This window comes from Eulemur rufifrons, chromosome 10 (assembly GCF_041146395.1).
Source record: "Eulemur rufifrons isolate Redbay chromosome 10, OSU_ERuf_1, whole genome shotgun sequence".
Classification (NCBI taxonomy): Eukaryota; Metazoa; Chordata; class Mammalia; order Primates; family Lemuridae; genus Eulemur; species Eulemur rufifrons.
In genome coordinates, this window is record NC_090992.1 from 36,005,993 (window position 1) to 36,020,562 (window position 14,570).

Here is a 14,570-nt window from a genome sequence, read left to right on the forward strand (position 1 = left end):
CTACACTAATGACAATAATAGATAATATTAAATAGGGTAACAATACTAATTATACTAACACGACAAAAGAACAATACTAAGTATATTATCTTAATAAAAAACAATATTAGCTACGCTATACTAACGCTACTAACAAACAATACGAACTATAATACAGTAACAAAACAAACAATACTAACTATAATATGAAAACAAAACTAACAAACTACTAACTATCCTATGCTAACACAACTAACCAACAACACTAACTATACTAACTACACTGACAATGTTCACTAACGAAGACAAACCAGTAGCGCTATGGTCAAGGTCCACAGGTCACCAAACACAGCTTCCTGGGCAATAAGACCAAAATCCTAGGCCCAGCCAGGGGCTTATATAGGGGTTGGGAATTTGGTAACAATGGCGCTGTATGAGGTCAGAGCAAGAAATGGGCCAATCATAGCTGGGTAAAACCTACAGTGGTTTTTTTTTTCATTTTGTGGTCACAGGAACATTTTTCTCCTTAAAGAAAGCAAGTGTTTTTTGTTTACATAGTTATAGACACTGATATTTACTTTATTAGAAAATTAAACCTGTACAATTCTTAAGGGACCTTTCCATCTATAGTTTGAAAACCTTTAATAACTTTAGGCTTTTAAAGATCTCGTCATGTGTATCATTGAAATATTCAATTTCTTCTTCTTGAAATTCTGATTGGCGTCAGGGGAATGCTACAACATAGCTGACATCATGATCCCCCTTTAAGTGACACTCCTGGGGCAGTAAGAAGCATGTGAGGGCCAGCCCTGCAGCTCAGGGCCCAGCCAGCCTGGCCCGGAAGGAGGGAGAGCAAGTGGCAGACCCCACAACCCAGCACCGGGCTGCAGGTCGAGCCAGGGCTGACTCGGGATGGCTGGGACCCAGGTGCAGCAGGAGGCTCCACGCAGGCAGGGGCTGGAACTATTCTGGTTCCTGTCCTGGCCTCCTTGGCCCGGACTTGCATGAGCACTGTTGAGCAGGGCCTGGGGAGCTCCGCAGACCGGGAACCTGGGTGCCAGGGTGGAGTCCCTTCCACGGCCGCACCAGTATGTCGGCGTCGTGCTGGCCCTCGGATTCTCTTGGTCCAGAGGGATAACATGGCAGCCTTCCTGGGACAGATTTAGGGATGAAATAGGGCAGCAGGACCGCCAACTGAGGGCCCTGGGGTCGGGCCCAGCACTGAGTGCCACAGGACGCATCTCCCGGACCCCGACAGCAGCCCACGGTGCGGCCTCAGCTCCACCGTGCTGGTCTCCCAGCCTTGCAGCAGTTCGGCTCCGGCCTGAGGGACAGCCCTTGACGATTTACTAAGGACACTCCGGCCGCCTCTCACGTGCTCCGCGCAGGCAGGGCAAGGCCCCCTCATCCGCATTTGAGGAGAGGAGGCTGGGAGGGGAGCAGCCCCCACCCCCACAGGCAGAACGGCAGGGACAGCAGAGGAGGACTCCGACCCGGCCGGGGTTTTCCGCTCTGAACTCTGCGTCCTTTCCCATGGGTGTAGGTGGTGCTGAGAACAGCCATGACCCGGCTTAGGAAGGCCAACCCCTCCTGGCGGCCACTTGAAGCCGCAGAGGCCAGGACCCTGGCATCAATCCCCAGGCTGGGCTCCTGACAACCTCTGCTGCTCCGGACAGATGGCTGCCGTGAGCTGAACACGCAGCAGACCCGACACGTCCACAGGGAAAGACCCTCTGCAAGTCCATTTCACTTTCAACTCCTGGAAACTTACCCAGAGCAGCGTCGAAGCCTGGCTCCACGGTGAGAACATCACGTGCTGGGAAATCGGAGACGGCTGGCTGGAACCGCAGCTGGCAGCTGAGGAGGGACTCTGGGTGCAAGGTCTTGATGACTTCCCTCTGGGCCGGGGAGCACTCACCTAGAGAGGGGGAGGGAGACAGGGTGTGACCAGGCCTGCCGGCCACCACACCCAGGCCCAGGAGACCCAAAACCCCACAATGAGAGCAATCCAAGAAAGCCACCTGCGCCCACGTGCCTTCCACGCAGGGGCCCAGGGCTGGCCAGAGCTTGGAGATGGAGCCACAGATGATAAAAGCCAAGGATGAATTACACAGAGCAGGGGTCATTCTGAATCACGGGGAGTTTCAGATCAGAATTTCAGCGTTTATTCTAGAGCGCGCATCCAGGGACATGGCAGACAGGCCAGGCCCACTAATGTGCATCTCTTGTCCCTGTCAGCAGGGGACAAAGGCACATTGACTCTGCACACTGGGAGGGCACCGGTTCTCCACTGACACACTGAGTATCACTGGCCAGCAGCAGAGTGCTGTCCCCTTGCCCTAAGGCAGGAAAGGACAGGTTACCAGGAAACAAAAAAGCTGCCCCACGCATCAGAACAAGAGTGGTATTTAATTCTACAAGGTGTGTAAGTGGTTTTAGAAAAACAGCCTGTATTGACTTGTTCATTTCTGGCAGCTGCGGTCCAGGGCTGTCACGGGCGGGGGATGGGTTGAATGTGCTATGCCCGCCTTGGGAGAGCAATTATAAAAATAAAAATCAGTGACTATCTGCTAAGTCATTAGTTTCTGGGATCAATGGTGGTAAACTGTGGCTTTCTTTGCTCTGGTGCCCTAGGGCTGAAATTGCATTTCCAGTTCCGAAACAGGCAATTTCAGGAGCTGGGCTCTTTTACTACGATTCCTTTCCCTGGCTGGGCTTGTGGAGGACTCGGATTTCTAAAAGGCTGAAAGGCTAAAAGGCATGGACGAGATGGGTTAAATCCTCTCTCTGGAGTTGGTATGAGTTTGAACTGGAAAAGCTGATAAAACCCCCTAAGAAGGGCCCAAAAGCCACCTCCCTGCTCCCTGGAGCCTCACAGGTTCTCTAAAGACCACGCGAGCCCCCTCATTCTGTACCACGCAGGGTATAGCTTCTGTCTCCCACAGTGACAATCCCTTTGGAGCCTGTGGCCTCCTGGAGGCTGGCATGGATGGGTGGACATGACAGGCCATGATCCTCTAAGGGACACGAACCGCTATCTGGGTAGGCAGCCAAGGCAGCTGGTTGAGCGCCCACTGTGTGCTGGGGCACAATCTGGGCCTCCATCACCTCCGAACTGCCCCAGGGCTCCTGCTGCCGAGGCACCGCAACCTCCCGTGGGTTACCACCGTGCGTCCCCAGGGACTGACCGCAGGCTGCACCCCACTGCCCTGCCCAGCCCTGCCTCTCCTGTCCCAGGGTGTCCTTTCTCCTCCTGACTGCCAGCTGCAGTCTGCTCCCAGCCCCTCCTCCCCTCCAAGCAGTGGCCCAAGGCCCTCCCCCACCCTCTCCTGCCCCGCACAAGCCTGGGTGCTCCCCCCACTCCCAGGGCTCCAAAGGCCATCTCTGGGCTGGAGGCTCCACCCCAAGTCCCACCGCGCCCCCAGCCTTCCTCAGGGAGCTCCAGACACCCCTGCCCGGTGGGACCCCAGCCTCACCTGGAGAGGCCACAGCCACCTCTAACTCCCCAGGCCCAGACTCCTCACCTCCTTCCCCCCATGCCGGCCCCCACCTCTGTGCTCCACGCCACAGCGAAGGACCATCATCAGTCTGGTCACCCCAGCCCCCCTCCCCTCAAGCCCCACTTCCAGATGGTCACCCGCCCACCCAGTGGTCCTAGCCAGGTCCCGTCCTCAGTCTGTGGCCGGTTCCCCTGCAGTGACCCCCTTTCTCTCGAGCTCCACCTGATGCGGAGCAACCTCTCCAAACACACCCCTCGTCCACGTCACTCTCTCCTTAAAAGTAAAATCCAGGAAGTCCAGCACGGGCTTCAACCTCTTTACTGTGAAACGGCAACAGGAGCAGATAGTACCTACCAAGCACTGGCCGTGTGTGAAGCACCATTCTAAGTGCTTCACACGTGTTATCAATAACTCACTGAATCTTCACAACGCTACGATCTCCATTTTACAGGCAAGGAAACACAGGCACAGAGAGGTGCATTAACTTGCCCAAGGTCACACAGCCTCCCGGTGGCCGAGCTGGGATTGGACTGAGACAGCCTGGCTCTAGAGCCCACACTCTTAACTGGCACTGAACTGCCCGGAATCCGGTGCATTTCATGATCTGATCACAAAGCCAGACCCCACCTCCCCAAACCCTCCGTTCCAGCCCCCCAGCCCCCACCCCAGGCTCTGCCCCTGAACCTCACACACCTCTGCCCGTGCCATCCCCGACCCGCCCACTCTCAGGGCTCCTTCCGGGACAGCACAGCGCTATGGTCACAGTCACAGGGTGCATCTGTCTGCTCCTCAGAACTGACCGTGTCCCAGGCGCGGGGCTGGCCCAGGGCAGGGGCTCCCCATCGAGGTGGTGTCAGCGGCCAGGCACGGCGGGCGGAGCCCCGGCGCACCGCTCAGGAAGCCGCGGTGCCAATCCCAGCTCTGTGACCTCAGGCCAATCGTGGCCCTCACTGGGCCTCAGTTTCCCCATCCATAGGACAAGGTACTTGGAATCAATGATCTCCAAAGATCTTCGCCCCTGTTGGCCAGAGGATGCTGTGGATTTTTATCTATCTAAGATCTTTGCCCCTGAGTTATTCTTACATAAGTTGCCACCTCCAGTTTCTCAGCTGGAAGGTGAACGTATTCACTTTAACACCTGAGAGGGAGGAAATATCACCTCAGTGCTACTGTTTTCATTGCTCAGAAATGGGGAAAACATGATCCTACCTTGACGCCAACAATGATGGCTTGGTTGGTCCCAAAAGGCTCTTGTGCAGTCACTTCAATTGTGGACGTCCCCATCACAGACCCTGTCACCAGGAAGCCCTTCTCATCAATGTGCACGACAGGAACCTTCTCGGGCCCATCCAGGACATGGTAGCTCAGAGAGGCCGCCCCATCCCTACAGAAAATGAAACAAACCTGTTTTTACAGATGGCGGCGGTGAGGAGCCCGGGTACACGGCCAGAAGACCCAGCGGTCTGTGGTTCCCCGTCGCTCCTGCGAGAGGAAGAAAGCCCAATCTCGGCCACGTGGGGCCTCAGGACCACGTGCCGTCAGCTCTCTGCAGCCTGGTCCGTCACCCAGGGAAGAGTCATTCGGAAACCACCGGTCCCAGGACAGCGCGGCTTCTCATGGTTCGGACACAAGCACCTGCTGCGGGTGCCCAGCAGGGAAGGAGGGACCGTGAGGGCGGAGTTTCTTTCCTCAGCGACGTGGCACCTTTGTTGTCAGACTGTTTCTGTGGCACATTGTTTTCCATTTCCTGAATCCAGGCAGCCGGGGATACCGGAGAGAGGACGGGGTTTGAGTCAACGGAAGCCAAGGCCAGGCCCAGCACTTCATGCTAAGAGCAGTGTGCACATCGTGTCCCCTCTCTGGGACTCGGTGTCCCCAGGTGTGAAAAGAGAGCTCAATAGGATAAGAATAAGCCACTCACTAAGACAGGGGTTTAGAAACCACTGCTGCTGTGCTTGGGTGGGAGACAAATCACGCAGTACGTTGATATCCTTTTACACGTTCGTGAATATTATAAAGAAACACAAGGAGGAAAGGCCTCCAGCTCCCAGGGCCGGCCCCCTCCCCCCTCTCTCTGGCCAAGCCCCACACACCCTCTCTGGACAAGTGTAAGCAAGCGGTATGGCCTCCGCCTCGACTTGCTCCCCCCACCAACCCCCTCCGCTTAGCCCGAGGAGCCGCTCTCCGGCCTTCAGACCTCTAGTTCCGGCTGCTCCATCTGGAATGTCCCCCTACATCCCCACGGGAGCAGCCTGCTCTGGGCTCTGGCTTAAACACCACACCTCGCTCTCTTGCAGCGCTTCTCACGCTCCCCTCCTGCAGGGAACCCCTTGTCACAAACCACTGTGTGCCCGGAGCCTGGCACGGAGCCTGGCACTTAGTTACTTTGGGCTGAATGACCGCTGTGTGTGTGTGTCACGCAATGTGTCAGTGCTCCTGTGGCCTCTGCAGCCCTCCACTGTGCAGCTGCCATCAAATGCAAGTCGTCCTGAGGAAAGGCAGCACTTTGAACCAACTGTAAGAATAACTTTTGCTGACCTGCCTTAACACCGCGCTTCCCAGACAGTGCCGTGCACCCATCGCCCGGGGACACTGTGGGGACACTGTCGGGCACAGCTTCCCCTGCGCAGCTGTGGGGTGGGGCGGAGACCTGCATTTCCGTCCTCCTGGGTGACGCTGGCTCTGCTGGGTCACGGACTGCACTTTCAGTGGCAAAAGTTGAAAACACAGGGGCGGCGTTTGGAAAATTTAACACTTCCCAGCCAGTATTTTAGGCCCTTTTAAATACTGAATTTCCGTAGCCAGCATGAAAACACTTCTAGGCCACAGGAAGGAAAAAGGCACCCACGGCATGGGTTGGAGGACAGTGGAGGAGCAGAGGGGTCCACAGTGAAGGGAGGACACAGAGGCCACCCCTCTCCACGTGCGTCACCGACGATTCCCGTAAAGCCCCCACGGCTCCCGACAACTGCGGCACGTGCGCTGCTGGACGCAAGCGCAGCGTCACAGCCCAGCGGAGCGCAAGAGCCGAGCCACGCACCTGTTCGTCTGGAGCTTCATAAATGAGCTGGGTGCCATTAAGATTTGTTCTGCTTCTATTCCGGGGTTGAGCAGCACCAGCTTGTCAAACACCTGGAAGAGAGGGCGGGGTTCACTTCCTGTGTGCCCGGTAGTCTCGTCCAGGCCAGGTGTCTGCTTCTCTCCTAGCAGTGGGAGCCAGGGGGAGAGACAAGAGGAAGGGAGCCTCCCCACCTGCCAGGTGGCTGGCGACATGAGGGGAAGGGCTGACCTTCACAAGAGGCCCCAGGAGTGATGACAAAGGCAGGCGGGCTCACGTCTGTGCACCGCGATGGGAGCTGCTCCACGGAGCCTAACGCAGGCCTCTGCCCCATTCCCAGTTAGAGAGAGCCTCACCTGCCAGGCCCTGTGCACGGGGCAGCACGCAGAACTACAGCGCCCAGGGCCTTGCCCAGGTGTCGCTCTGCCACGACTGAGCCTGGGGAAGGCGCCACCTACACTCTCCTTTCTCTCACAGAGATACCCTGCTCCTCACTGCCGCCTCAGAACAACCCCTCCCACCGCCTTGGCCCTGTCTGGCTCCCTCTGTCCTGTCACACTCTTGCAGGACCCACACGGCCCACACGCACGGGTGTGCCATGACCTCAGTGCAGCCGATGTTAAACCTCACAACGACAGATCGGAGCCCAGCACTCCCAGGTGCTCTGAGGCCCTCGCTGGCTCCTGGAGTCCACGGTGGCAGCACTTACCTGGGAACTCCAGACCCCTTCTCTGCGAGGCTCCTGGTGAGCTCACCCGATAAATCCCCTTGTCTAAGCTCCTAGGGCAGCTGGCTTCTGTGGCCTCCCAGCCTGGCTCAGGGGCAGTCACCTGCTGGGCAGGTAAAGCTGTGCCTAGAGCTCTCCACTGGCTTCTGATAAGTCCAGGAGGACTCCCCTAAGGGCCTGAGCCCTGGGCTGGTGTCTAATGCCATCTGAACGGACGGGTGATTTTCCAAGAGGAAACCGGCCTGTCTCCCCTCCCTCCCAACACCTGTGTTCTATCTACAGCACCCTAGATTTCTTCATCTGCAAGATGGGCCTAAGCCTAATAATTGCAGCCAGGTGCCCGAGGCTCACGCCTGGAGTCCCAGTGCTTTAAGAGGCCGAGGTGGGAGGATCACATGAGACCAGGAATTTAAGAGCAGTCTGGACAACATGGTGAGACCCAGTCTCTACAAAAAAATTTAAAAATTAGGTGGGCGTGGTGGCGCATGCCTATAGTCCCAGCTACTCGGGAGGCTGAGGCCGGAGGATTGCTGGAGCCCAGGAGTTTGAGGCTGCAGCAAGCTCTGACGATGCCACTGCACTCTAGCCCAGGCAACAGAGCCAGACCCTGTCTCAAACAACAAGACAGAAACACAACTAATAGTGCTTGCCAGGCCTGTTTCAAAGAGCTGTGGGGTTCACGTGACATGATGCGAGGGGCAGCGCTTCCTCCACAGGGAATGAGAAACAGGCTTGGGAGCCAGGTGGGTTGTGGTGTCAGGTGAGGCACGGTGGACTCAGGTATCACCTTCTGCCAGCGTGTGACTTCGAGAGTGAAGCAGCCTCACTCACTTCGACTCAAAGGCGCTCACTGCACAGCAAACACATTCACAACAGGTTTCCTTCTGTTTTTCTTAAAACATGTATTCTTTGTCCTCTGTCTTTAGATGGAGGCAAAGTTATAGGCTATGTCCCATTTTCCTGTTAACTTATCAGCAAGGCAATAGTGCGAGCACTATGGTAAATGGCAACTGATAGTGGACATCGCTGTCAGGGAGACAACAGGGTGTGGTGTGGCCTGTGGAAAAACGGAGAGCACAGCTCTAAATAAAGGGGAGGCTGCTTCTCGTCTCCCGCTGATTTTGCCCTGGGGCAAATGCCATATCTCCAGGAGTAGCTGCCTATCAGACCAGCAGATAGAATCTTCCTATTTTTAAGTGTTGGCAACAAATAAAAGTTGTTTCAAAGGCCTGAGTGAGCCGAATAAAACATATCTGTGGGCTAGATGCAGCTTCTCTAGTCCCTGATATATTCAAACTCAATCTGCTGTCAGGTGGGGAAACTGAGGCACTGAGCTGTTCAGTGACCCAACTGAGGTCACAGAATTTGGAAGTTGCAAAGCCCTGTCTTTGTTTCTGTGGTATGCTCCAGAATGTACTATGTGTCATTTTTAACTAGAAGAACATGTGTTTGTGTGAGTGTGTGGAGGCACGTGTGTACGCATCTCTGTGTGTCCGAGTGCTCTGTGTGTCCGTGTGTGTGTGTGTGTGTGCGTGTGTGTGTATGAGTGCACACACCTGCGGGCAGGGTGAGGGGTTTGGCAAACGGGTGTTCCCTTCTTTGAAAATATACTTCTTTGGCCCTGACTGGACGTGTGGTTAAGTTAGAAATAGTTTATTCCTTCTCGGAGGGAACTTGAAACTCTTTCTCTGCTCAGGGCACTCAGGGCATGCTTGTAGTCTTTCCTTGCAGCTTAGCAGGACCCGGGGCTCACAGAGTCCCAGATTAAGTGCTCTGTGTATGTCTGTTAAATAAACACATAATTAAATGAATGGCCCCGACCAGACATAATGAGCTCCAGCCTCTCCCTACCATGAAGGCGCACCCTAGACCCCAAGCTCAGAGTCGTTTGCTATTTTTGGAACACATCAAGTTATTTCTGGGGCCTCTCAGCTTTTGCATATGCCGTTCCTTCCACCTGGCCTGCCAGTCAACCCCTCCGGTCCTGAGACGTCACTCCTCTGGGATCCTTTGGTCAGGTCAGCCCCGCCTCCGGGCTCCCAAAGCACCTGTGCGCCCCGACGCCCACCACACTGCGATGAGTTTGTCTGTCACCCCCAGCGGACTGAGAGCTCCTTAGGGCCAGATCTCCCGGCACCCAGACCTGGCCCAGTCCCGGTGGGACCCCAGGGAGGGCCCCTGGGCTGCTGGCACTTGTTCTCCTGCTCCCATACGGCCTCTGTGCACCTGCCCTGACCTGGATCTGGATCTCATCAGACAGCTCCTTGGCGAGGCCACGCAGCTGCCAGACGTGGCGTCCAGAGCCTTGAGCACCACCCTCAGCCCAGTTCGGCCTTTCACCCGGCCCAGCACGTTCATGGCAAAGTTGTACTGTGACGGGAGCCGGATTGACACCTGGGAACGACAGCAAATGTGTTTTCAGGGAAAAGGCCTGGGCGACTGCATCCCCCAAAAGGCAGAGCTGGACAGCAGCCCCACATTCCCCAGCCCTTGGGTGCTTATACGGGGTCCTGGGGCAATCAGATCCACAGAGACAAAGCAGAATGACAAGTACAGACAGTGGGCAGTTAGTGTTTAACGGGGACAGAGTTTCGTTTGGGGAAGATGAACAAGAGTTTTGGAGAGGGATGGCTGTGACGAGGGATGACAATGTCAATAGACTAATGCCACTGAAGTGTGCACTTAAAAATGGTTACGACGGTAACTTTTATGTTATGTGTCTTCTACTACAATAAAAACAGTCTGTGCTGGACGCCCACGGTGAGGGGTAGAGAGTGACATGAGCCCCATCATGACACTGGTGAGAGGCTGTGTGCCAGGCACTGTCCTGCGCACTCCACACGCACACGTCATTTATCCGCACAGCACCCGTAGGGAGGGCACTCTCACTGTGCCCATGTCACAGACGCCTCCTCTGCCCAGCTCCGTGTCCTGGAGGCTGACCCCTACCGAGCCCCTCACCCAGCTCCCCAGCTCCCCTGCACCCCTGGCTGACTCTTCCAGCCTGCGGGAGGCACCATCAGGGGGCGAGAAGGGCTGAGGAGACAGAGGCTGGGTATTTCTTCCCACTGCCCCTTCCTGCTGGCCTGGGGCGTGGGGGGAGCTGTGCTCCTCCGCCTGTGCTCACAGCCCCTGCCCACGAGTCTCAGAGCTGTGCCGCTTGTGGGGTTCCCTTACCCCCATACACACACATTGCCCCTTAGGTGGGGGAGGAGGCAATTTTATGTTTCACCTTACTACAAACATTCAATAAAACAACGTAGTCTTAGAATAAGTTACCAGCATCATGATACTTCACCCCTCAAGACTTCAGCAGCACCTCCAAAGAAGAACATTGTCCTATATGACTGTGAGTCCATGTTGGGGTCTTCATTTATCTGTTCCTTCCTTCCCTCTGTCTTTCTCTCTTTCCATCTTCCTGCCTTACTTCCTCCTTGACTGTGTTCGCACAGCACATTTCATCTCACAGGTGCTCGGGCAGCTCTGTGCAGATGCTCTGTGTGCTCTGACGGGGCAGGTGTGCATCCTTGGCTCTCTCCCCACTGTGTCTGGGACCAGGCACAGCATAAGGGCTGGGTCTCTGGGGCTAGGCAGACCTGAAGGCTGAAGGCTGGCAGCAGGAGGCACAGAGCTTGGGGGGGGGGGTCGTGGGCAGTCCTAGTCAGGACACCCAGGCTTGGCTCTGTTTGTAGCAGGAGTGGGAACCAAGTTCCCAAGTCACACTCTGGCCCAGTGCAGCAACCTGGGTCATCCTGGGGTGGCCTGCACAGGGATGGGACAGGCAGGGACATGGAGTAAGGTTCCCCCTTCTGCCCCATCCCCCACTTAATCCTGGGTCACAAATAGCCAGGGTAATCCTGTGAATTAATGTTGAGCCTTGAAGGAAGAGATGGAGTTGTCCAGGTGGAGGAGGGCTCAACAGGTCCAGGCTAGACAAAGCCCAGGGTCTGTTCTGGGAGCAATGGGACCCCCAATTGATCCAGGCCCGCTTGAAGGCGGGGTCTGCCTTTGCTGAACTGCTCCCCACCTCTATGGATCTCAGGTCTGGAGTTCCGCCCTGCTGCCCAGAGCCCCCCGGTCCGCTCCCTGCCCGCTCCCCTCACCCATGTGTGACCGGATCCAACAGGAAAGCTCTGGGTATGGAAGAATCCTCGCGCTGTCGGCCGAGAGCAGGCCAGCGGGAGTGCTCAGCAGCGCTGTGGAGCTCCCTTTCCTGGGGAGCACAGTCCCTACGGGACACCGACCTCCAGGTCGGGGCCAGGACCCCGCCGGAGGTTTCTGGGGTGAGTCCGGGGGCCTCCTGGCTGGCGAGGGCGCTCCCCACCTCCCTGCCGACCCCTGAGGGAAGCGGGGTCCCCAAGAAGTTCCGAAGTCCCCACTCGCCCGCCGTCCCGGTCCCGGTTTACTAGTGTCTTAACTCCAGGATGGCGCCGAGCCATTGGGGGTCGGGGAGGTGGGGCAGGCGCCAGGTGTCGCCGGTGCTGCTCTAGCAGGCCAACGTTCTGGTGCCCCACCGCACCCTAGGCATTCCAGCTCCTGGTGCGCCGACCATCCGGGTCAGCTCCTGCAGATACCGGCCTCCTTGCCCGGCAGATACTCCGCCGCGCTGGTCACCGCCCCTGCCGAACGCACGCCGCGCCTCAGATGAGCCGGCGCCGCAGCGCAGGGCGCGGGATTCAGCACTGGGAGCGCGGGGGCGCGGGGCTGGCGCTGCCCATCCTCGGTTCCCGCCTCCGCCGGAGCCCACCCCCATGCCGTCGTGTCTCCCGCTCCCCGCGTCGCCACGCTCTGCCACCCAATGCCCTTTCTCCCTGGACAACTGCAAAAGCAGCTAGCAAAGCACAGGCGAGCCCTGGTTTTTCAGACCCCTGCTGCTTCCAGTCACCAGGCCACTCTGGGCCACTCAGGGCCGCGCACAATAAAAGTCCAAGGAAGCCCTTCCCCCACAGCACCTTCCCCGGCCGCCTGCCACGGCTCCCTACCTCTACCCCAGGGACACTGGCGCCCCGGGGCTCCGCGGCTTAGCCGTGGGGGCACTCCGCTGCCCGTCCACCCGCCACTGGCGGGCAGCCTGCAGCCACCGCAGGGTCTGGGCTCCCGCGCTCTGTTTGCCCTGGGCGTCGCGGGGCCCTGGCAGGGGAAACCGGGCTGTGCTGGTGTCCCCACCGGCCCGCGTACGCACTTGCTGCTGCTTCCCGCGTCAGCTGCGTCCTGTCTTCTGAGGTGCAGGGGCGGTAGGTTGTCCCTGGGCTGGAGCAGCTGCCGGGCGCCTTCGTCGCCTGTGCTCATCGCTCATCCCGCCTCCCGCCGCCTGTAGCGCCGCTGCAGCAGCTTCGCCTCAACTGCCCGAATCTGCTCAGCTCCTTTCTGGAGATCGGGTGACAGGGCGGGAGAAGCAGGCTGGGTGCGCGGGAGCTGGCGCTGCCAGGGCTGCTGTGGCTTAGGCTGCCGCCGCTGCCACCGTCAACCCCAGACGTCCAAAGGCGGCCAAAAAGAGAGGAGGGGAGGAGGAGGATGGAAGCGAAGGAGTAAGAGGGCTTGAGGTTGCACAGGCTCTTCTCTCGGTTTGGGATCAGGAGTTGCGGGCACCGGGAGCACTTGGGAGGCGGCCTGGAAAGGGAAGACACTTGGAGTGAATTGTGTCCCTTGAAAGGTTAGTCGGGGAAACAATTCCTCCTCCTCTTCCCCCCACCCGACCTGCACAGAGAGAGAGAGAGGGAGGCAAGAAAGGAGGGAAAGTGTCTTGGGCAGTCGGAAAGTAAAGAGAGGATGAGGAGATTCCGCCGGGATAGGGTCAGGCTCTGAGCATAAGCAAGGGACAGAGCAGGGGGTGGCACTGCGCCTCCTCGGGTGGCTGGAGCAGGCGGCAGAGGCACCGGAGAGTCGGAGGGGAACGGGCCGCTGCTGGCTCCTGCGTCCTGCACCAAGAGCGCCTGCCCCGGTGGAGGTTCTACTTCCTGCCCCAGGATTCAGGTGGGACGAGTGTGTGTTTGCTTGGGGAGGGGGTGGCGCCGGGGCAGACGGGGAAGTACCCACCTCTAATCCTGGGCGGATAAATGGGAAGGGGCTGCGCAGGAAGAAAAGGAGGGAGGGGGGAGGCCAGGTGGACCGCCCAGCCAAGGCTCCTGCCGCGCCCAGAGGCAGGGTCGAAACACCACTGCCCAGGCGAAGGCGGCGGTGACGCCCGGTTGCCACTCAGAGCCCGGCTCACGTGCTCCCACCCGGCGGCGGGGTTAAAGGTAGGCCAGGGATCCGGGGCGGCTCTCCTGGGGCCTCGCCCCACCCCCCGCCGGAGGTCGCCCTGCGCGGTTGTCCTGGGAAGGTGCGCAAATGTGACTACCCCAGAGCCACCTCTCCAGGATCACCCTTGACCTGCGCCGCCACAGCGCGGAGCCAGCGCTTCGCAGGAAGGCTCTAGCGGCACCCGCGGCCGCGTTCTAGCTCCCTGGGAGTGGGAAGGGGCTGCCGAGGAGCAGGAGAGGGCCCTGACAGCCCTGCCCCGTCTGGGAACGCGCTCCCCACGGAGCGCGGGCGCGCGCTCACGCACAGACACGTGCACGCAGATAGACATGCGTGTAAACACATGCACTCTTACTGGCACAGAGATACACATGCACACTCGCGAACACGGGTGCACTCGCAAACACACGCGCATTGACTACACACGACAGGCACACGGAGCGCGCCAGCTTCAGTGAGCTTTTTCCCAGGCTGAGACGCTAGCGGTGTAAAAGGGATCTAGCAGGTTCCTAACCCCACAACTGTACCAACTGCCCGACTTTCCCCACAATTTACCTCAATTTAACCTTCTCCCTGAGAACTCGCTTTCTGCCAAGTCCTGATGTTAAGCCCAGGGCTGTTTCCGGGTTACGTGAACACCGTGATGGCCACAGTCCCTTCTTAAAAGGTGGAGTACCGTTGAAAATGAACCTCTTTTCATCCTTGAGTAACACAAAGCTCTGAAAAGTTAGGTTCAGGTTTTCACACACGGCAACCAAAATTATTTTGGACTAATTCCGAAACAAAAACTTTCCCCCGGGGAAGAATTTTTTTCCCAAGACACAGACCGCAGCGGGAATAGACGCGCTCCCCGGCGGCCCCTGGCGGGAGTTCGGCGCGTCAACGGCGGCTTCGCTTACAGCAGCGGGAGCCCAGGGTTTCTCCCGGGTCTGGGGACGCTTAGCTGCGGTGGCGAGGGAGCGCCGTCACTCGGCTACAGCCCCGCGGACAGGGGAGGGACGGGTCTGACGGGAACCAAAGGTTTTCTGTCAGGGCTTCGCAGAAAAGATGGTGGTATCGTCGTGCA

At 58.0% G+C, this 14,570-nt stretch overlaps 1 protein-coding gene across 2 annotated transcripts; it reads right to left on the bottom strand.

The window, feature by feature from the left end:
- Positions 1–669: 669 nt before the first annotated feature.
- Positions 670–14,570, bottom strand: LOC138392984 (uncharacterized). 2 transcript variants are annotated; one of them, XM_069483988.1, is made up of 7 exons: positions 14,060–14,570; positions 12,247–12,874; positions 9,501–9,658; positions 6,520–6,611; positions 4,689–4,863; positions 1,751–1,897; positions 670–1,130 (listed from the first exon to the last, which is right to left on the bottom strand). In XM_069483988.1, the coding sequence occupies exons 2-7, from the start codon at positions 12,551–12,553 to the stop codon at positions 744–746; spliced, it is 1,266 nt and encodes a 421-aa protein (XP_069340089.1). In that variant the 5' UTR covers positions 12,554–12,874; positions 14,060–14,570; the 3' UTR covers positions 670–743. The 2 variants fall into 2 exon arrangements, with proteins under 2 accessions (XP_069340089.1, XP_069340090.1); XM_069483989.1 differs by lacking the exon at positions 14,060–14,570 and having other exon boundaries at positions 670–1,126; positions 11,368–12,311.